The sequence below is a fragment of the Gossypium raimondii genome, chromosome 11, assembly GCF_025698545.1.
Source record: "Gossypium raimondii isolate GPD5lz chromosome 11, ASM2569854v1, whole genome shotgun sequence".
NCBI classification, from domain to species: domain Eukaryota; kingdom Viridiplantae; phylum Streptophyta; class Magnoliopsida; order Malvales; family Malvaceae; genus Gossypium; species Gossypium raimondii.
Genome location: NC_068575.1, coordinates 40,106,277 through 40,124,061, shown reverse-complemented (window position 1 = coordinate 40,124,061; position 17,785 = coordinate 40,106,277). Strand labels below are relative to the sequence as shown.

The window sequence follows — 17,785 nt, the reverse complement described above, 5'->3', positions numbered from 1 at the left end:
GGAATTAAAGAGTGCTTTTAGACATGACCAAGACAACTGCAACCGTCTCCTCTGAGGCTATTAAGTACATGTATAGTTTTTCTTCCGTTCGAGGTGACTTTAACAATGAAGGGGAGGTGAGGTATTGTTTCAATTGTTTGAAGGCAGTTTGCTTCTGGGAGCACATTCAACCTATGCACAATTACCCGTGGACCTACGCCTGGTATATCCATCGTGAACCATGTGAATACATCTGAATTCCCTGTTTAGTATTGACGAGATCTTAACTATTTTTTTACAAAAAACTATAGTCTTGATGTGCTCCGCTGCTTTATGTTTCTTATCCCAATGATCTTCTCTTACATCTAGATCGTCTAAGTTGATTGCTTTGATCATTAATTACTCCTTTCAAGAACCCTGCCTCTCGGTCAGAGGCTCCTTTGCTTGTCTGACAAATAGCATGTGACACCGCCTTGCCATGCGATGGTCGGATCGCAAGAAGCTGACGCCGGTACTTATCAGAAATTTGATCTTCATGCAAGATGTCGCCATTATAATCCTCGCCATCCTTATAATTGGTCTTCCAAATATGGCGTTATATGCTATAGGGTGGTCAGTCACATAGAATTAGACACTCTGTGGTCGTATGCTCGTCACCCCTTAAAGTGACTGGTAGTGTGATCGTGTATTTTACCTCGATAGGGTGATTCGTGAAGTCGCAATGAGGGCTGGTCTTGGACAACAATTATTCTTTTAAACCCATTTTACTATATGCTTTTCAATATAGGACTTCCACCGCGCTACCGCTATTGACAAGTATCCTCTTAACTTCGAAGCCTGCGATCGTAGCCGAAACTACCATAGGGTCATTTTCCTCCTTGTCATAGATTAGCTCCTCGTCGTCGCTTCTAAATTCCACACTCTATTTTTCCTAGTATCACAGCCTCTCCGGAACAGTAAGTGACACCACACCTCTCATGTGAGCTCGCCTTTTTGTACTTGACTACATCTAGTCGTCATTGGTGCCTATGATTACATGAATGGTGCCTTGTACCTTTTGCTTACCCTTGGGATCCGGTCCTCGTGAGCTTTGGCCTTGCTACCGACCTCATTGATTTACAAACTCAAGAAGTTCGCCACTTCGGACCGCATTTTCTATTGCGTTATTTAGCTTGAAATAGTCTTCCGTCTTATATCCCCTATCATCGTAGAAGGCACATTGGTCCTTGGAGGTTGTTCTTATACCGGTATTTCACATTATGAGTGGTTCAGGAAGTATGCTTGGGCTCTTTACTTGGTTGAAGATGTAAGCTCGCGTGGCATTCAGCGAGGTGTAAGCCTCAAACCTGCCCTGGGGGGATAATGCCTCATGTGTTCTTATTGGGGCATCTGCTGGTGTCTAAGTGTGTCGCATTAGGCTAAGGTCACGTGTGATCTGTCGATCTTGACCCGTAGGGACTAGTTGATGGGAGATTTCCTATCGCGTTGTCCCTCTCTACTCTTAGGTTGTCTGTCCTCCATTTGAAAATTAACCTACGACACTCTCTTAATTTCTTCTGTCTCTACGAACTTATGGGCTCGCTCGTACAATTCGACTAGCCTCTATGGCCTATTTTCTATGAATGAATATTGTACATAGTTATTTTGCACTCCCAAAATGAAGGCGTCTATCGCCCAGTAGTCTTCCAAGTTTTTTGTGTTGAGTGTAGCTGCATGAAACCTCTTTATATATTCTTGAAGGGGCTCACCCTTCCGTTGCTTTACTGACATCAACCACATGGGTATGTTCATGGTCGCTCAATGGGCCCTGAACCTACCCTAGAACATTTGCCCCAATTGTGAAAAGTTACAAACCGAGCCTTGTAGGAGGGAGAGATACAAGTCATTGGCGCTTGCTTTCAACGTTGTAGAGAAGACATTACATTTAGTTGCGTCAGACGCTCTCAACACGTTCATATAGTCATTATACTGCATCAGGTGGGCTTGTGGATCTCTTCTTCCTTCAAACATATCTTTAAGTACATTGAAATCACAGTGCAAGCCTACTATTGCGATTTTGGGGGACAGTGGGTTGTTAGAGTAGAATAACCAATCTATATCTTGTGACTTAGGGTGCAAAGCTTGCATGTCACGGCGAAGCTCGTCCATTTCATTCAGCCACTCTTTCACTTGGGTATTCGGAGCTTCATCTTGGGTGTTGGTGTTTCCCTAGGACCCTGAGTTGTCAACATGTACTTTTTTGTGCAGTTCCTCATTCTGCCTTAGTAACTTCTGCTAGAAGGCTTATTGTTCCACAAACTATGCTTCTTGTGTGATCATTTGTTCCCTCATGAACTTCATCTGCTCCTAGAGGGCCAGGAACTGCTGTGAGGGTGGTTTCTCGTTGAGAGAATAGGCATTCCCTTACCCGAGGAGAGATTACGGTCCAACGAAGGGGAATACCCTCGCTAGATCGCATTGTCAAGGTTTTCGGGTCTGTCAGTGAACAAAGTAGTGAACAAGTCTGTCTCATTGTACTGGAGCCCGAAACCGAACGCTCCAACTTAACCAGAGAATGAGATAAAAAGAAAAGTCTCGTTTGGGTGAGTCGTTTGGTTTTTTAGGGTTGAAGAGAACTGAATCAAACTGGAGAAAATTTGCCAGTCAGAAGTAGTTCGATGCTCACCGCACCAGCTGTTGAGTAATATTTTTCTCGTATCGTATTAAGGGAAACGTAAAGGGTATTTATACTTATTCATAGTGCTACTGTTACAGCTCACAATAGGGCCCACTATTTTGTCTCGGTTTTAAGGCCGATCGCACTGACATTCCCTGTCTCTGGTACTAACATTCCCTGGGCATCCCTTGGCTTATTGTACGCGTGTTTGTAGAGCATGCAGTCCTTTCTGATACTGGGGCTGACACGTCCAACGAGCCCTGTACCCACTGGTCACAAGCGAGGGTCTCTTGTGAGCTCTCCCCGCGAGCTATCTTTGCAAATATCCAAAATCCCAGCATGGTCCCCAGCGAACTATCTTTACAACGAACATTCTTCTTCCGAGTCTGGTCTATCCTAGTTGAAGACCCAGACCCTATTGGGTTATTTGAGCTGGCGGTTACTAAATCCTAACAAATTTTTAATGGAAAAATTAACTTCTTTCAATTAAATTATTTTAGAATAAAATTTTTTAACTTTGATCTCTCATTTTTTTTTAAATTTTATCTCAATCCCTTATTATCTAACTTCCAACTTTACCCCTGAATATAAGTATTAATGTTCGCTATTTATCATTTAAATCCATAGCACGGAGATTACATTTTCAAAAAGAAAATATCAATTCAATATTAAAAATAATATTATTAAGAAGAACAATTATAAACTATGATTATGAATAATAAAATGAATATTAAAATAAATAATTGTGAACAATTTAGGTTGAACGTCCCAACTCCCAGCTTTAACGAAAAAGATGTGAATGGGTATAAGACAAGTTGTGCATGAAAATCACCAATTTAACTCATATTTAATTGCATTTATCTTATTGACTTTCATGAATGTAACATCTAAACAAAAACACTTTAATGATATCCAATCCATGACCAAAAAGAAGCTAAAGTATTTGTGTGATTTCAGAACTTATATTTCATGGAGTATCACTTCATTTCATTGTGGGTCGAAATATTTTATTATATCACTTTCATGTAAATTGCACGCTTCCTAAAACAAACAATGAAAATGCTTCCTTCTCCTACCTATACCTAACCAATCATTTGCACCAATCTATCCTCTCTAAATTTTTTTCTTCTTTACCCTCTAAATTTAAATTTTATTCTGGAAATCTTTATATTAACAGTCAGATTATTTTTTACGGTCTCTCTACTTAAAAATGACAAACTAACTCTTGTATGTTAAAACAAAGGTCAAACTGGTTTTTCTGTTAAAAAATTGTGGATGAAATTTTTAGCAAAAATGATTAGTTTGCTCTTTAATTTTAACATACAAGGAGGCTCTTGATTACATCATGAACTAATTTAATTTGACTCCAAGTATATTCTAATATTTAATTCGATTTGATTCTTATTTTAAATGGTTTTATAATTATACTTAATTTATTGTAACTTGTGAAAAAGAAATATGGTACCACATGCATGTTAAATATTTAACAAACTAAATCAAATCAAATATATGTTTGGTAAGGACTGATGGAGACCAAAAAAATTGTCATCTTTTTCTCATGAAACTTTTGTTTCAGTTAAATGACTTAAAAATCACACATTTAAGACTTCAACCAAAATCATCATCTAGAAGATAATTAAATTAATGAAATGAATGTCTTCAAAGGATTTCTGCGCATGAGAGGTTAAAACCATGTGACCCAGCTAAGTTCTTACCATTTATTTCGCTCTTATACTAACTCTCTATCCATTCACACAATTATTTTTACCACCATAGTTTCAAGTTTTATGGTATAAAAATTTATTTTACTTTTTAATAAAAAAATCCAAATTTAAATAATGATGTCAACCTGTCTAAATTGATCCAACCCATAAATAGGTTCTGATCATTTGAGACAATGTCTAAAACGATTCATATCTCCTCTCCAATCCATAAACAGAAAGCTTTTTCAAACTTGCGTTCTCCTACCTTGGTAACGATAAATCTACTTTAAATCAATAAAAAAATTGACTAACTTTGAAAAAAATAATTAATAAATCCGGAATACCAGCATTTACTTCCTCTTCTCTTAGCCGATCTACTGCCCATTTTAAAACAAACAAATAGAACAGAGGAAAACAGGGTGGAGTAAGTGATATGTATAGAAGGTGGGAACATGTGATGGCTAAGGTTTGCGGACCCCAAAACTTACAACAGTTTTTCTCGTTCTTTGCGCACTGAGTGCTTGCTACTGATTGAATCTTGGTTCAAACAAGTTGGCCAATGTGATTCTTCTTGTAATTATTGTTTAGGGAATGCAGATATTGAGGATATGATCCCAAACCCACACCTCCGTCTCATGCCAGTTATGGTATATTAATCTTTCTTCATTTTCCTTGCTTTATAATTTATAATTTATTTTTTAAAAGGAGAATGAGCCAAAAATAAATTAATAAATCATCACCTTTTATTTAAATGAATCATAATTCTAAAAATATTATTATAAGAATCAACTTATAATAATAATATAGCTGAAATATTACTAGAAAAATATATCAAATAACAGAACAATTTAATTCATTAGTTATTATTATTATTTTATATTGATATAAGTAAAATGAATCAAAGCGGTAAAATTGTAAAAAAAATCTCACATTATCATTATTTATTAAGTTAAATAAATAAACATGAACAAGATTTTGAGGCTCATTTATTAAATAAACCGCAAAGCTTGTTTAGTTCATTTATGTTTCTTTTATTGTTCATAATATAATTATTAATATATTTAACTATTTTACATCAAAAAATAATATATGTTGCTTATTATTCATGAATATGTTCGTTTAACTTAAACGAACAATTACAAATAAAAATTGATTTGTTTAAACTTAATTCATTTACATCCCTAATTACGTTTATATTCCAAAAAAAATAGTACTATTGAAAATGTAATTACCAATTTAAAAAATAAAATAAAATCCAAACGAAAAAAGAACATTAATTTAAAATTTTATATTACTCCCGAAAATGTAAATTACTTGAAGTAAAGGTTAGCATACAATGTAATAGAGGAAGGGCCACACATCGTGAGGTGGGTAATGTGGTCACACAACCAAGGTGTTTACAATCTCACGTCACAGGCATCATTGATGGCTATAAAAAAAATTTAAAAGAAAAAAGTCCTCAGAATCAAGGATGCGCAATCTTATTGTTTTTGTCTTGTATAAATGTTAAAACTCCACAACGCTTTCAAAACTTATATGGACACGTTTAATTTGTGCCAACTCTATAGAGGTAGGCAAGGCAAGGTACTCCCCAAAAGAAATGAATATAGTTTTGCTACATTCTTTTTCTTCATGTCAATTATAGAATTATGTACCTTCCTTCTAATATTTATTTTTTTAAATATATATATCATCAACGGATTAAGCTAAATATTCAAATTTTTTTAGTCATAAATATTTCTAAACGTTTTGTAATAAAAGATAGCTCAGTTGCCGTTGTTATTGTTGACACCGGTGAATACAATGGTAGATAGAGGCCTTGGTCTTTTAAAAACGAAACGTTATCTTTTAATCCCTTTATAAATGATGGAATTAAAAGTTTATATATACACATATACATATATATATATATATATATATGATAAAATTACACTGATCTCTTGAAAATTTTATAATTCAATTCTATCCCATTAAAAGCACATAGGGTGGAGCTTGCTTAAGCATGTACTATCCTCCAATTAAGGATTCAAAGGAGGTTATGAGTTACATAGAAATTATATAAAAATTGTTAAAAAAATTGAATGCTACATTTGGATTTTGAGTGAAAAAAGAAGTTATTTTTAAAAGTGTAAATTTAGTGATTAAACATAGAAATAAAGATTTATAGTTATGTCGAATGAATCGGTTGTGTGGAGAAAAATGGGAATCCATGTGGTTTAAAAATGTGTAGAGATGGGCCACAAGATCTACCACGTTTTAAAAACAAGGGTGATATTCAGATTTGGAAAATCAAATACAAAATATACTTGCCTATCACGTGCATTTTAGAGGAGAGAGTTCATACAACAGAATTGAACGCCTACCATATAAATAATAAATAATAAATAATAATAAAATAAAAAAAATCTTTCTCCTATATAAAAGGACTTTCCGCCACTACAACGCCCTCTCACCCCTCTTTTGCTTTCTTTTCTTGTCGCTCAAACAAACGAGCAAAACGAAAGCTTCGTTTTTCTTCCAAAACCCATATTGAACCAAGTGTTGAGTCTAGAATGGAGTGGGTTCGAGGGGATAGGGTTGGGTGTGGCAGTTTTGGCACTGTTAATTTGGTGGCATCTAAGGAGTTTTCAAAATCTCCTTCAATGGCGGTAAAATCTTGTGAAGCTATGGGTTCCGTTTCCCTCAAGAAGGAGAAGCAAGTGCTTGATCAACTTGGGATTTGCCCGCAAGTTATTCGCTGTTTTGGCGATGATTATACGGTTGAGAAGGGTGAGAAGTTGTATAATTTGTTCTTGGAGTATGCTAATAAAGGAAGCCTGGCTGATCATGTTAAGAAAAGCGGCGGAAACTTGATTGAATCCGATGTTAGAAGATATGCGAGATCGATACTTAAAGGGCTAAGCTTTGTTCATGCTAAAGGGTTTGCTCACTGTGATATTAAACTTCAAAATATTCTTTTGTTTGATAATGGTGATGTCAAGATAGCTGATTTTGGATTGGCAAAGAAAAACGGTGAAAAACAGAGGACGATGGAAATTAGGGGAACTCCTCTGAATATTGCACCGGAGTCTGTTAACCGAAACGAGTATGATTCACCGGTAGATATCTGGGCACTTGGGTGTGCTATTGTTGAGATGATTACCGGGAAACCAGCCTGGAATTTCAAACCAGGAACAAACGTGACGGCTTTGTTGATTAAAGTTGGGGCTAGTGATGAATTGCCTGAAATTCCTGTCGAGCTATCGGAGGAAGGAAAAGATTTTCTCAGAAAGTGCTTCGTTAAAGATCCAAAGAACCGATGGACTGCTGACATGCTCTTGGATCATCCTTTTATGGTTGGTAAAGACGACGCCATTGCAGTGAATCGATGTGAGGATGGAGAAGCGTCTCCGTCGACGTCTCCAAGATGGTCGTTTGAAGAATTTTCAGAGTCACCGAGATGTCCTTTCCAGTTTCCAGACTGGGTTTCAACTCAGTCGACAGCTTCATCGCAATCAATTTATCAAGACAATTCAAGCTTTGCTTCTTCGTTTTCGAGTTACGTTTCATCGCCATTGGAAAGGGTTCGTCAATTGGCTTCGGAGCAGGCTCCCGACTGGTCCATCTCCGGGGACTGGATCACCCTGAGGTAGTAGAAAGAGAAAGAAATAGTTTAATTGCGTTGATCAATTTTGACGGCTCTGATCCAATTGGTTTTCGTGTTTTTATGTGGCAATTGGTGATGAAATATTTTTGGATTGTAAATGATTAGGAAAAATTCTGATTGGCTACACTGGTAGCCACATAGTGTACACTGTACAGGCAATTCTTTCCTTTTATTTTATTTTTTTTTGGGATAAATTTTCCGTCTCTTTTCCCAACAAATATCGAAACTTGGCATTTCCTGGAAAATAAATTAAAACAGGGCAGTTCAGAATTTGTTGGACAGCTTCAGTTCAAGTTCCGATTTCACCTAAACATTAATCTTTTACAATTACAGTGGTGGGTAATTGTTCATCTAAAAGTCAGAATTCAGCCATTCAGTCCACCAATCCATTTGTTGTATTCTGAGAACGCCATGGTTGAAATTACTACATGACATTTTAAGGAATGTTCTAAAGTAGGGTAAGCTTTTTGGTTGTGTTTTTATTGAATCAAACGTTTAAGCTGTTTTGTTGATGGGGGTATTGAGCCTTTGATTCTTGTTTAGATTCAAGACTTGGCCTGATGTCTATTTCAGTGCTATTTCTAGAATTGCAAAGTGGAGGAGTTGTTGTTCTGATGATTGTTTTTGTAATCCCACGCTTCATCCTTAGAATCCACAACAAATATTCTAATCCTCATCTGCAATGCTTGTTTCTTAATGAAAATTTCATTGGAAAAGAAGAAATGATAATGATTTCTAAAGCAAAGAATATAGGCAGATTGCAAGCTGCCGACACCTTACCCTTTTTGCAAAGTAGTCCGTCAGTGGATAAAAAATCATTCGGATGGAAACACCCTTCAACCATTTCCTATTCATATTCACCAAACTCTTTTTCCTTTCACTCCAATTCCAACACCAAATTAATAATGCTATTCAAATATCTCCATCATTATATCGGACTTTTTTTTTCTATACAAGAGCTAAAATTACTCATAATTTCTCCCTAACTTTTAAATAGGAGGACACTTAAACCCACGTATTCATGTATTGACAACAGTGTCGATGTCAATTGAGAGCTAAGACTCAATCAACATATGATACTCATTTTTTAATCTGCGACTGTTCGTGCTTTCCCTTTTTCTTTATTGCTTGAGAGATAAAAATGTTGTGAATTGAGTTACTAGATTAAAAAGCTACCTTAATGAGTGATTAATCTATTCATCACACAAGCTTCAAACTCTCCTCTTTTTAAAATGGCGGATTTGGGGGAATTAATCAAAGGTTCGTTAATGATAGATCCAATGCTATGCATATGATCGACAACATGTGATATATCAAAACAAGCAACAATATGCTATAAATAAACATCCCAATGTCATTGCTTCATATATTTCTAAAGTTATAATTGAAAACTCTTCAAGATTTCTTCACCTAATCATGATTCTGCTTCAATATTGAGTAATTTTTGCTGAACTTCATTTCATATTTGGCTGGCTTTCCTTGATGCACAAGTGATGCGCATTAGACATTAGTCTTTCCCAAAAACCATACTTAGGCTTACCTGATAGAATGAAAATAATAATAATAAGAAGTACGATGGAATTAAGAGCTAGTTTTAGTACTTTAATTGTGGTTAAAGTAATATGGAACTCTCCCCTCTGAAAATTGAAAATGGATGATGCTATTTTTCTTAGTTAACTATGATGACTTTGAACATTGAAGCCAATGTGGCTTGTTGGTTACTTGAAAGAGCTTTGCCCCACTTCCATAATTTGGCATATTCGTTGTTTTCGACTCAAACATGCTTTGATTTCCTTTTCAACCCAAGAAAATGGGGAAAATGAATATACAATCACATTGCCATGGATGGGAAATTTTGGGCATTTTCAATATGTGTTATTCTGTTTGGATAAATAGTTGGAAGAAAATTTGGGTTATTGAAATATCATGATTAAGCAAATACTTATAAATTAAATAGAAATAAAATAAAATATTCAATAAGGATATCTTTGACTAGATTTATAAAATATATAAATATGTTTACTAATATAACATATAAAAATATATTAGATCTAAATATAAAAAAATGATATTTTGAAGTTTTTATAGTGATTAGCTATGAGTAATTTTGAAAGAAAAACCACCTGCTAGCCCAAGAACTCAACTTAGAATATCAAAATATGGCTTATATTTTCATAATTAAATTCATTTTTATTCTAAAATAGTAATTTTATCATATTCAGTATTCTTCAATTAGAATAATCATTTTCATGTTAAAACATTTTTAAAATTAATCACTTTTTTATATAAAAAATATAATTAACAATAATCAAATAATATAGATTTATATAATGAAAATATAACTTGGGCCAAGCTAAGTGACAGCCCCAACAATCCTTATCTAAGCTTAACCCAAGTTTATCAGGCTTCTCTCTATACCTATCAGAGGGTTCATTAAATTTATGAAATTTCTTTTAATGAACATTTTAACTCCACTCACAACCTTTAGTTTAAAATTAGTGTAAATTATTAGTAAGTTTTAATTTTAAAATATTACAAAATGATCACTAAATTATCTGAAAGTTTTCATTTAAGTCACTAAATTATTCGAATTTTTTTATTTAAGTCACTAGACTGTTAAGTTTTTTTTTTTTTTTAGTTTGGCTAGTGATCTCTAAGCGGCAATTCAACAATCAACATGGTGGATCAGTACCCATCGATGAATAGAAAAGCATATCTTAGATTCAAGTCAATTTGACGGTCACCGGAGATTAAAGATAAAAGTTGTTTGGATTTTAGTTTACAAATTCATTATGTTTAAAGTTGTTTTATGAAAAGAAGAATTGAAATGTAGAATAGAAGGGGAATAAGAGTTTTTGATTGGTGCAAGTGGATACGACAGAGAATGCCATGCTATAACAATTTTAGCAGTCCAATAATTTAAATAAAAATTTTCAAATAATTCAATAATTAATTTATAATTTTTTAAAATTAAATAATCAAAATATAAAATTACTAATAATTTAATTACCCTGCATATAAACCAGCTCAAGTACATAAAAAAAAAACATGGTGAAAGCCCTCAAATCGATGGCTTATTCAGTGGGTGTGATCTAAAGCTCAAATTATATCCGCACACCTTCCAAGAAAAAGGATTGAATTCAAGGTTGTAAAATGTAATTTTTTACTTGAATTTCAATTTTTATACATAAAAAATATTATAGTTTGATTTTATAAGTTGTGATTATTATGTTTATTGAGTTGAGTGGTGAGAAAGTACAAGATTTTAAGTTTCAATATTGTAAATAGAAAATCTTTAAATTTAAAATGTAATTCGATTCAACTCTTAATTTAATTAAATATAAAAAAAATTCAAATGTAAAGTAAAATAAAATAAATGTAATAAATAAAAGTGATTATATCAAAATAATCTTAATTACAAGTATAAGCAAGGTAAAAAAGGTAAATCATTGATGAAAAAGTGTAAATATCATCAAAACTCGTTTATATAACTTATGTAAGTGCAAGCAAATATTAGGGTTGGAGGGCCAAAAACTATGCAGTAAATAAACCACCGACCACTACTAGGTTTCCAATGCCATTGGATCTTCCCACGGGAGGGATTGATCCAATCTAAATTTGCGTGGCCACCCATATTTTTCTATCACAATAATTCCAAGCCGTCAAATCAACACAACTGATACAAGTACAGGTCTATTGAATTATTAGCTGTAAATGCACTTGTTTTTTAGTGAAATAGCCCTACTCATCTTGATTGGGTTCATGGTGACTAAACATTCAATCCTCTTGTAGAACTTGGGCTTCACCAACTTACCTAAAACATAAGCCCTGGAACGAACAATGAAGTTTAGTGTCAATGGCACCGGCTGAGTCGGTGCACCGTTCAGGCTACCCAAGCTAGCCCCTCCTCCATACAATGGAATTTGACTACCTAACATCACCACAGTTAACGCCCTTTGGCTCTTTCTTGATTGGTAAAACTTCCGCATCTGCAAAATCCCCCATATGCGTATAAGATATTTTTGCTTTGGGAAGATTAAATAAATGAATCACGAATGAAGACAAAGTGCATCAAACATTTTAATATTATAATAGAGATGGGGTCGTTGCTGGTTTACCGTTCCGGTGGCGACAGTGAGCTGAGAGTAAGAGAGATCTAAAGGTGTTGATGTTACATGAACCCCAAAAAATGTGGCTGTGTTACGGAACGTGAGCTTCACTGTGCAGTTCATCGTCACCATTTCGGTGCTCACTCCCGAGGAATCCGTACCTGCGTGAACCCTGAATTCGTTGAACGATATGCTCTGCCAACAAAATCAATCCATAAATAAATGCATGTCAAATCTTGAAATAATATTATAAAGTTCTAACCTTCATGGTGATTTTAGGTTTTTGAGGTCTACTAGCACCCCAAAGGATCAAAGAAAACGTAGTGAAAAGCACAAAGAAGCCGACCACAAATGCGAGGAAATAGCAACGACGACGATGGAAGTCCTGGTGGGCGCCATCACCATCAAGTAAGCCTTCTTCTTCAATGGCATCGAACTCTTTCCATGGCTTGCGACCCTTGCGAGATCCGTCGTGCTTACGCTGTGGTTTCATGGATCCAGACAAGCGGGTTGAAGAAGACTCACGCGAGGAATGAGGGCCTAATGAAGAGTTGGAGTGAGAGTGAGGAGGTGAGCCCATGGGGCTGAGCACCGGTGTGGAGTGGAATGAGTTTGTGGTCTTTTCACCATCATGAGAGTCCCTGGATGGGCTCTGCACATAGTAGACTTGGCGACGATCCGATCTTGCCGGTGAAGATTGACTTAGGCTGCTCACCTCTGAGTCTGTCTTGGAGAGATGAGCCGACATTTTCTCTAGTTCTAGCTGTTGTTTTGAAAGTCGAAGACCCAATGCTAGTGATGAAGAAGGAGGAGGAGAAGAAGAAATAGCAGGAGAGAGTATGGAAATGGGGTTTACTTGAGAATTAAATGTTTAGTAAAATTGTAGGATCTCTGGAACGTACCTTTTGCTGTCTGCACGCAGCATTTAGTTTTGTTTATTATTATCGATGTGAAAAAGTAATTAATGAGAGAAGGTGGGGAGAGAGAGACAGAGCAATGGCAGTTGTCCAGTTAAATAGGTCATTGTTTGTATTCATATATGAAATTGTCAACTTTAACTATTTTTTACACTGAACCAGTTTCACGGCAGATCTACAGCTAGCCTGTGTGTCAACACAAAGATTGGCTCTACTGTGTGAGTGAAATCAAGATCAAAGTAACATCAAGGGATCTGTGTTGAAAGCACTGAGACAAGATCAACCTGGAAGGATTTGGAGTGGGCCTCAAAATCTCACTGCATCTTATATTCTAAATTGTAAACCAAAGGGGATGGATGAACTGTGGAGCAAAAACCATTAAAGCTCCCCCCCTGTAGGGATGGATGGTTCATAAATTGTTCTATCATGTGCCTAATGATGCAAATTAGGTTGACTTGAGGGCGCTAATCAATGCACGTTTCCTTCAATATAATTGTCTTCAGTTTTGTCAAAAGAAATACAGAGAGTCTACCAGAATTTTCGTTTGGCATGTTAATGTATGGCTTGGACTATGGTGCATGAACTCTGCGGGTCTTATGGAAAAACACCACTAACAACCGACAACGCTAGATGACAATCTATCTCTTATGTTGACACCAAAGTTTGAATGTTCAACCATTGTTCTTAGAAATTACTTGCCAACTTTTTGCCCAAAGATGCACCATTGTAGTATAGTACAATTGGATGGACCTAACAATTTGTATTATTTTGTATCATAATCATATTTAAGGTATTACGATTTTTATATAAAATTAATAGTTTGAGTTATATAGATTTGATATGTGACCTCATAATAGAGTACAGGGATTTCTTGGGATTGACTCATCTTCTGGCTTTTAGCTATGAAATTTGGCTAACTTTACTCTTGTAAGTCATATAATGTACAGAGACACAATATAAATAAAGTAGCAGAATAAAAGAAAATGGAATGGGATATAATACAGTAACGCAGGGGCTTAATTGACATCATATTGGATAAGGCCCAATCAGAGCATTTAACTATGGGTTACTGTGATGTGATGGTTGTAGCCATAATTGGACTTGTTACCATGTATTTACCAGCATCATCCCTCCAACTCAAAGCACCAAAAATCACATCTTTCTTCAATAATTTTGGGCCCTCCAACCTGAGCTTGTAGCTTTGTTTCTCATATTTCTGCTTGAAAACCAACTTCGGAGGCTCCACCACCACCTTTATACCATCCATGCCTGTCACCTTTGCCGTATAAGCCATTCCTTCTTTGCCCACATTTGTTACCGTCCTCTGAAATTCTTGTTCAAACTTGTCAGCTGAAGTTGAAAGCCCATCATCATTGAAGAAAGCTATGAAAGTAGGGTAATTAAGATCCAAGGACCGGTTCATGCAGTCGTGACTTAGCTTCGTAAACATTCGGATTTTCTTTGATGTGTAATTCATTGCACACAGCAGCTTCATGTAGTCTTCTGGTGTTGCATCGTACACAAGCCCGGGATCAAGAGCCTTGATGGGATTGATGTGGCCAGCTCCAATGTCTAGAGGACTAGCGGGCTGGTTAAAATTTGAGACATCTTTAATGGGGCTTAAATTGTTGTCAAATGGATTGGCAGTGGTCATAATGGCAGAGCGAATGGCTGCAGGGCTCCAGTCAGGGTGCGCTTTCTTCACAAGTGCTGCCACGCCTGCCGCATGGGGTGCAGCCATAGAGGTTCCTGATAAGAGATTGAATTTGCTAAACAAAGGATGTGATCCGACTTTAGTAACTTCACTGACTGGAGACCATGATGCTAACACTAAAGAACCAGGAGCCAATATATCAGGCTTTAGAACATTGGGACAGCTTAAAAATGGCCCTCTGGAACTATACGCATCTACCTTTGGTGCTGGTTTTGTGCCAATGCTTGTTTTCCGAAATTGAAACCTTCCCCTGGGATCACTGTTCTGCTTTATGTAGTCTATCACAGTTTGACCATCATCAAGGCCAATAAATGCTGCTGGAAATGAGCTTCTAGTGTGAAGTTCAGATAAATAAGAGTAATTGGATATGAAAACAGCTGCAGATACCATTGCAGATTCTGCATTTTCGACTTGATCGCTTATACTTAGATGGTCCTTGCAAACGATTATGTTGTTTCGTACTTGCCTTAGTTCCTCCAAGCTTGCACATTCATCCATAACAATGAGAGGCATTTGGTTTCGAGAAAAATTACCTGGATACAAGGATTCAAAGGTGATTTGCACTCCATTTCCCAAAGTCAAAATTCCATCAAATTCACGATCTATAGAACCAGCAGCCACGGTTAACATCCATGGTGCTCCATTGACTAAAGACCAATATAAAGGCCCATCGTTTCCGGCCGATGCTGCTATGAAAATACCCTTTTCCATCGCTGCGAAAGTGGCTACTGCTATCGGATCATCATCCAAGACATTGTTATCCACGCTTAACCCCAAGGATAAGGACAATATATCAACTCCATCTTGAATTGCCTGGTCAATTGCAGCTAGTACATCGGATGTGTATGTTCCATATCTCCAAACTACTTTGTACATTGCTATATGAGCCCGTGGAGCCATGCCATTAGCTGTTCCTGAAGCATAGCCAAAATAGGAAGCTCCTTTTGCAGAGTTACCCGCAGCAATTGATGATGTATGAGTTCCATGTCCATTGATATCCCTAGGGGAATTCATTGGAATAGTTAACTTAGGATGGCTAGAAAGCAACCCTTTGTTGTAAAACCGAGCCCCGATGAGTTTCTTGTTGCAAAAGGAAGAATTGAAATTGGTGCCTGACTCGCATTTTCCTTTCCATCTGGTGGGAACTTGAGCCATCCCCTCATCACTATAACTCTCACTCTCAGGCCAAATTCCAGAGTCAACTATACCAATAATGACATCTTCACCATAATTTGGAGCTGTCCATGCACCTGAAACTGAGTTTAAACCAAGAAATTGAGAAGTATGAGTTGTATGGACAGTGAGAGGACGATCTCGAGTGAATGAAAGGTAACCAAAGGATTTCTTTAGGGATTCAAGCTCCGATAAGGTGAGAGTAGCACTGAATCCGTTGATAGAATGAGTGTAAGTGTATAAATGTTTGGAAGTAACGGTGGAAGAGGCTGAAGCTGCTTCAGAGGTGTCTGATATGGAAGAAAGCATTGAGAAATACCAGCTGTGATGACTGGAGAAGGCTTTAGGCATGGCTGATGGGTCCATGTGGATGATATATGTGTCGGGTTTCGCTCGAGTGAACGGATGAATGGAGACAATGAACAAAACAGTGGATAGAGTATGAAGAAAATTCATGGTTGAACTCTGTGGCATAAATCAGTATGAAACTCTCTCTTTATCGGATGTTCCTGTATAAGATGTGCAATATCACGGAATTTTTCATGTCGTCACCCCCTTTCTTTTTTCCCTTTTTTTTTTCCTTTGCTAAAAGCACGCATGGTAGTGGGAGACAGACTATAAGTGACCTTTTAGTTTTACTTCTCCAATAATAGCTATCTTGTTCCTGCTTTTCATTTCTTTTGAGATAAGTGTTGGTGGGTCATATATAATTTTTTTAAGAATCTTTTGTAGACTTGAAAAGAACTTTGAAAATCACTCATACTAAAATCTTAGTTGCATAGGAGAATAGTCCTTATCTTATTTTTATACCCAGCAAGAGTGCTATTATCCCTGAATTTGTCCCATAATTGTTTAGCATCTTGCCTTTGTTGCCGGACATTTTTTTAGTTCCAGCTTTTGGTTTTTATATTTCATTTTGATGGCTGCTTCCGATAGTCAATTTCAAGTGTCCTACTTTAACACAGTTTTAACAGCAGAAATCCTACAAATTTGCAGTCTTTCCAAAACAAGTCAAGACCATGACTTTTAAGTTTGTCTTTCTCCTTGCTCCAGATCTTGAGACCAAGGATGGATGAATTCATCTATTCAATTACCAATATGGAATGCACTTCTCTTAGTGTAAAAAAAAGATTTAATGCAAAATTTGAAGTTAAATGTTGATGGATTTTCTAACTCTTGCAGGAGAAGTTTTTAAAGTGTAAACACATTCAACGAGTGCTTAAGGTTATTTAAAGAGGTGACAAATTCAACACAATAAGAGTATCTTGTTGGAATGGACAATGTGTGGTGCATGGCCACTATCAAGGAAATGTAAACATTTTGCGCTTGATAAGATGCCCCGAACCGAGACCTAACATACACCGCATATGCTAGGCTTCAAGTAAGTAAATGAACTAAAAAAGAAGAAGTTAAAACACATTTTTTTCTATAAAAATATCCAATTACAATTTATAAACATTAATAGAGTTTGAGAATCCGAAAGTAAATTTCGAGATAAATAAAGTAAACTAAGAGAATTCAAATCAAAAGTTAAAACTTAAGTAGCACTATCCATTAGTCTTGAAAATCTAACAAGTATTATCATTTAGAAACTTTTTAAGACAATGCATTTTAAGAATGTCACTCCCCAGATATTTCATGTTCATAAATAAAATTTGAACCTGTAAAATAGAAAAAGGTGTAACAACTCGTTTTTCAGTGATGTCGAAAATAGTGATTTCAGGACTATAATTTCGACGAATGAATCCGTAAATATTATTATTTAATATTTACAAGTCAAATGCAATGTTATAGGGAATTTTGATTTGATAAATTTTGTTAATTTAATAGTTAATTAAAATAGAAGTGGTTTTGAAAAATGAGGTATCAAGACCTCGTTTTCATAAAC

General features: G+C 35.9%; 3 protein-coding genes across 3 annotated transcripts; 1 reads left to right on the top strand and 2 right to left on the bottom strand.

Moving 5' to 3' along the window:
* Nucleotides 1-6,795: 6,795 nt before the first annotated feature.
* LOC105803923 (mitogen-activated protein kinase kinase kinase 20) lies at nt 6,796-8,265 on the top strand. Its single transcript, XM_012636367.2, has one exon. It carries the CDS (start codon nt 6,891-6,893, stop codon nt 7,968-7,970), a length of 1,080 nt encoding a protein of 359 aa, XP_012491821.1. The 5' UTR covers nt 6,796-6,890; the 3' UTR covers nt 7,971-8,265.
* A 3,172-nt stretch (nt 8,266-11,437) lies between these two features.
* LOC105803924 (uncharacterized) lies at nt 11,438-13,108 on the bottom strand. Its single transcript, XM_012636368.2, has 3 exons — nt 12,356-13,108; nt 12,103-12,288; nt 11,438-11,973 (listed from the first exon to the last, which is right to left on the bottom strand). Exons 1-3 carry the CDS (start codon nt 12,839-12,841, stop codon nt 11,689-11,691), a joined length of 957 nt encoding a protein of 318 aa, XP_012491822.1. The 5' UTR covers nt 12,842-13,108; the 3' UTR covers nt 11,438-11,688.
* A 796-nt stretch (nt 13,109-13,904) lies between these two features.
* Nucleotides 13,905-16,479, bottom strand: LOC105803922 (subtilisin-like protease SBT1.9). Its single transcript, XM_012636366.2, has one exon. The coding sequence runs from the start codon at nt 16,369-16,371 to the stop codon at nt 14,077-14,079; it is 2,295 nt and encodes a 764-aa protein (XP_012491820.1). The 5' UTR covers nt 16,372-16,479; the 3' UTR covers nt 13,905-14,076.
* Between the last annotated feature and the right edge of the window lie 1,306 nt (nt 16,480-17,785).

Coding starts and splice junctions, on each gene's coding strand:
- LOC105803923 (XM_012636367.2), top strand. CDS start 6,891: ATGGAGTGGGTTCGAGGGGATAGGGTTGGGTGTGGCAGTTTTGGCACT.
- LOC105803924 (XM_012636368.2), bottom strand. CDS start 12,841: ATGTCGGCTCATCTCTCCAAGACAGACTCAGAGGTGAGCAGCCTAAGT. Junction 12,289..12,355: donor AACCTAAAATCACCATGAAG/GTTAGAACTTTA, acceptor TTTTGTTGGCAG/AGCATATCGTTCAACGAATT. Junction 11,974..12,102: donor TCACTGTCGCCACCGGAACG/GTAAACCAGCAA, acceptor GGGATTTTGCAG/ATGCGGAAGTTTTACCAATC.
- LOC105803922 (XM_012636366.2), bottom strand. CDS start 16,371: ATGCCACAGAGTTCAACCATGAATTTTCTTCATACTCTATCCACTGTT.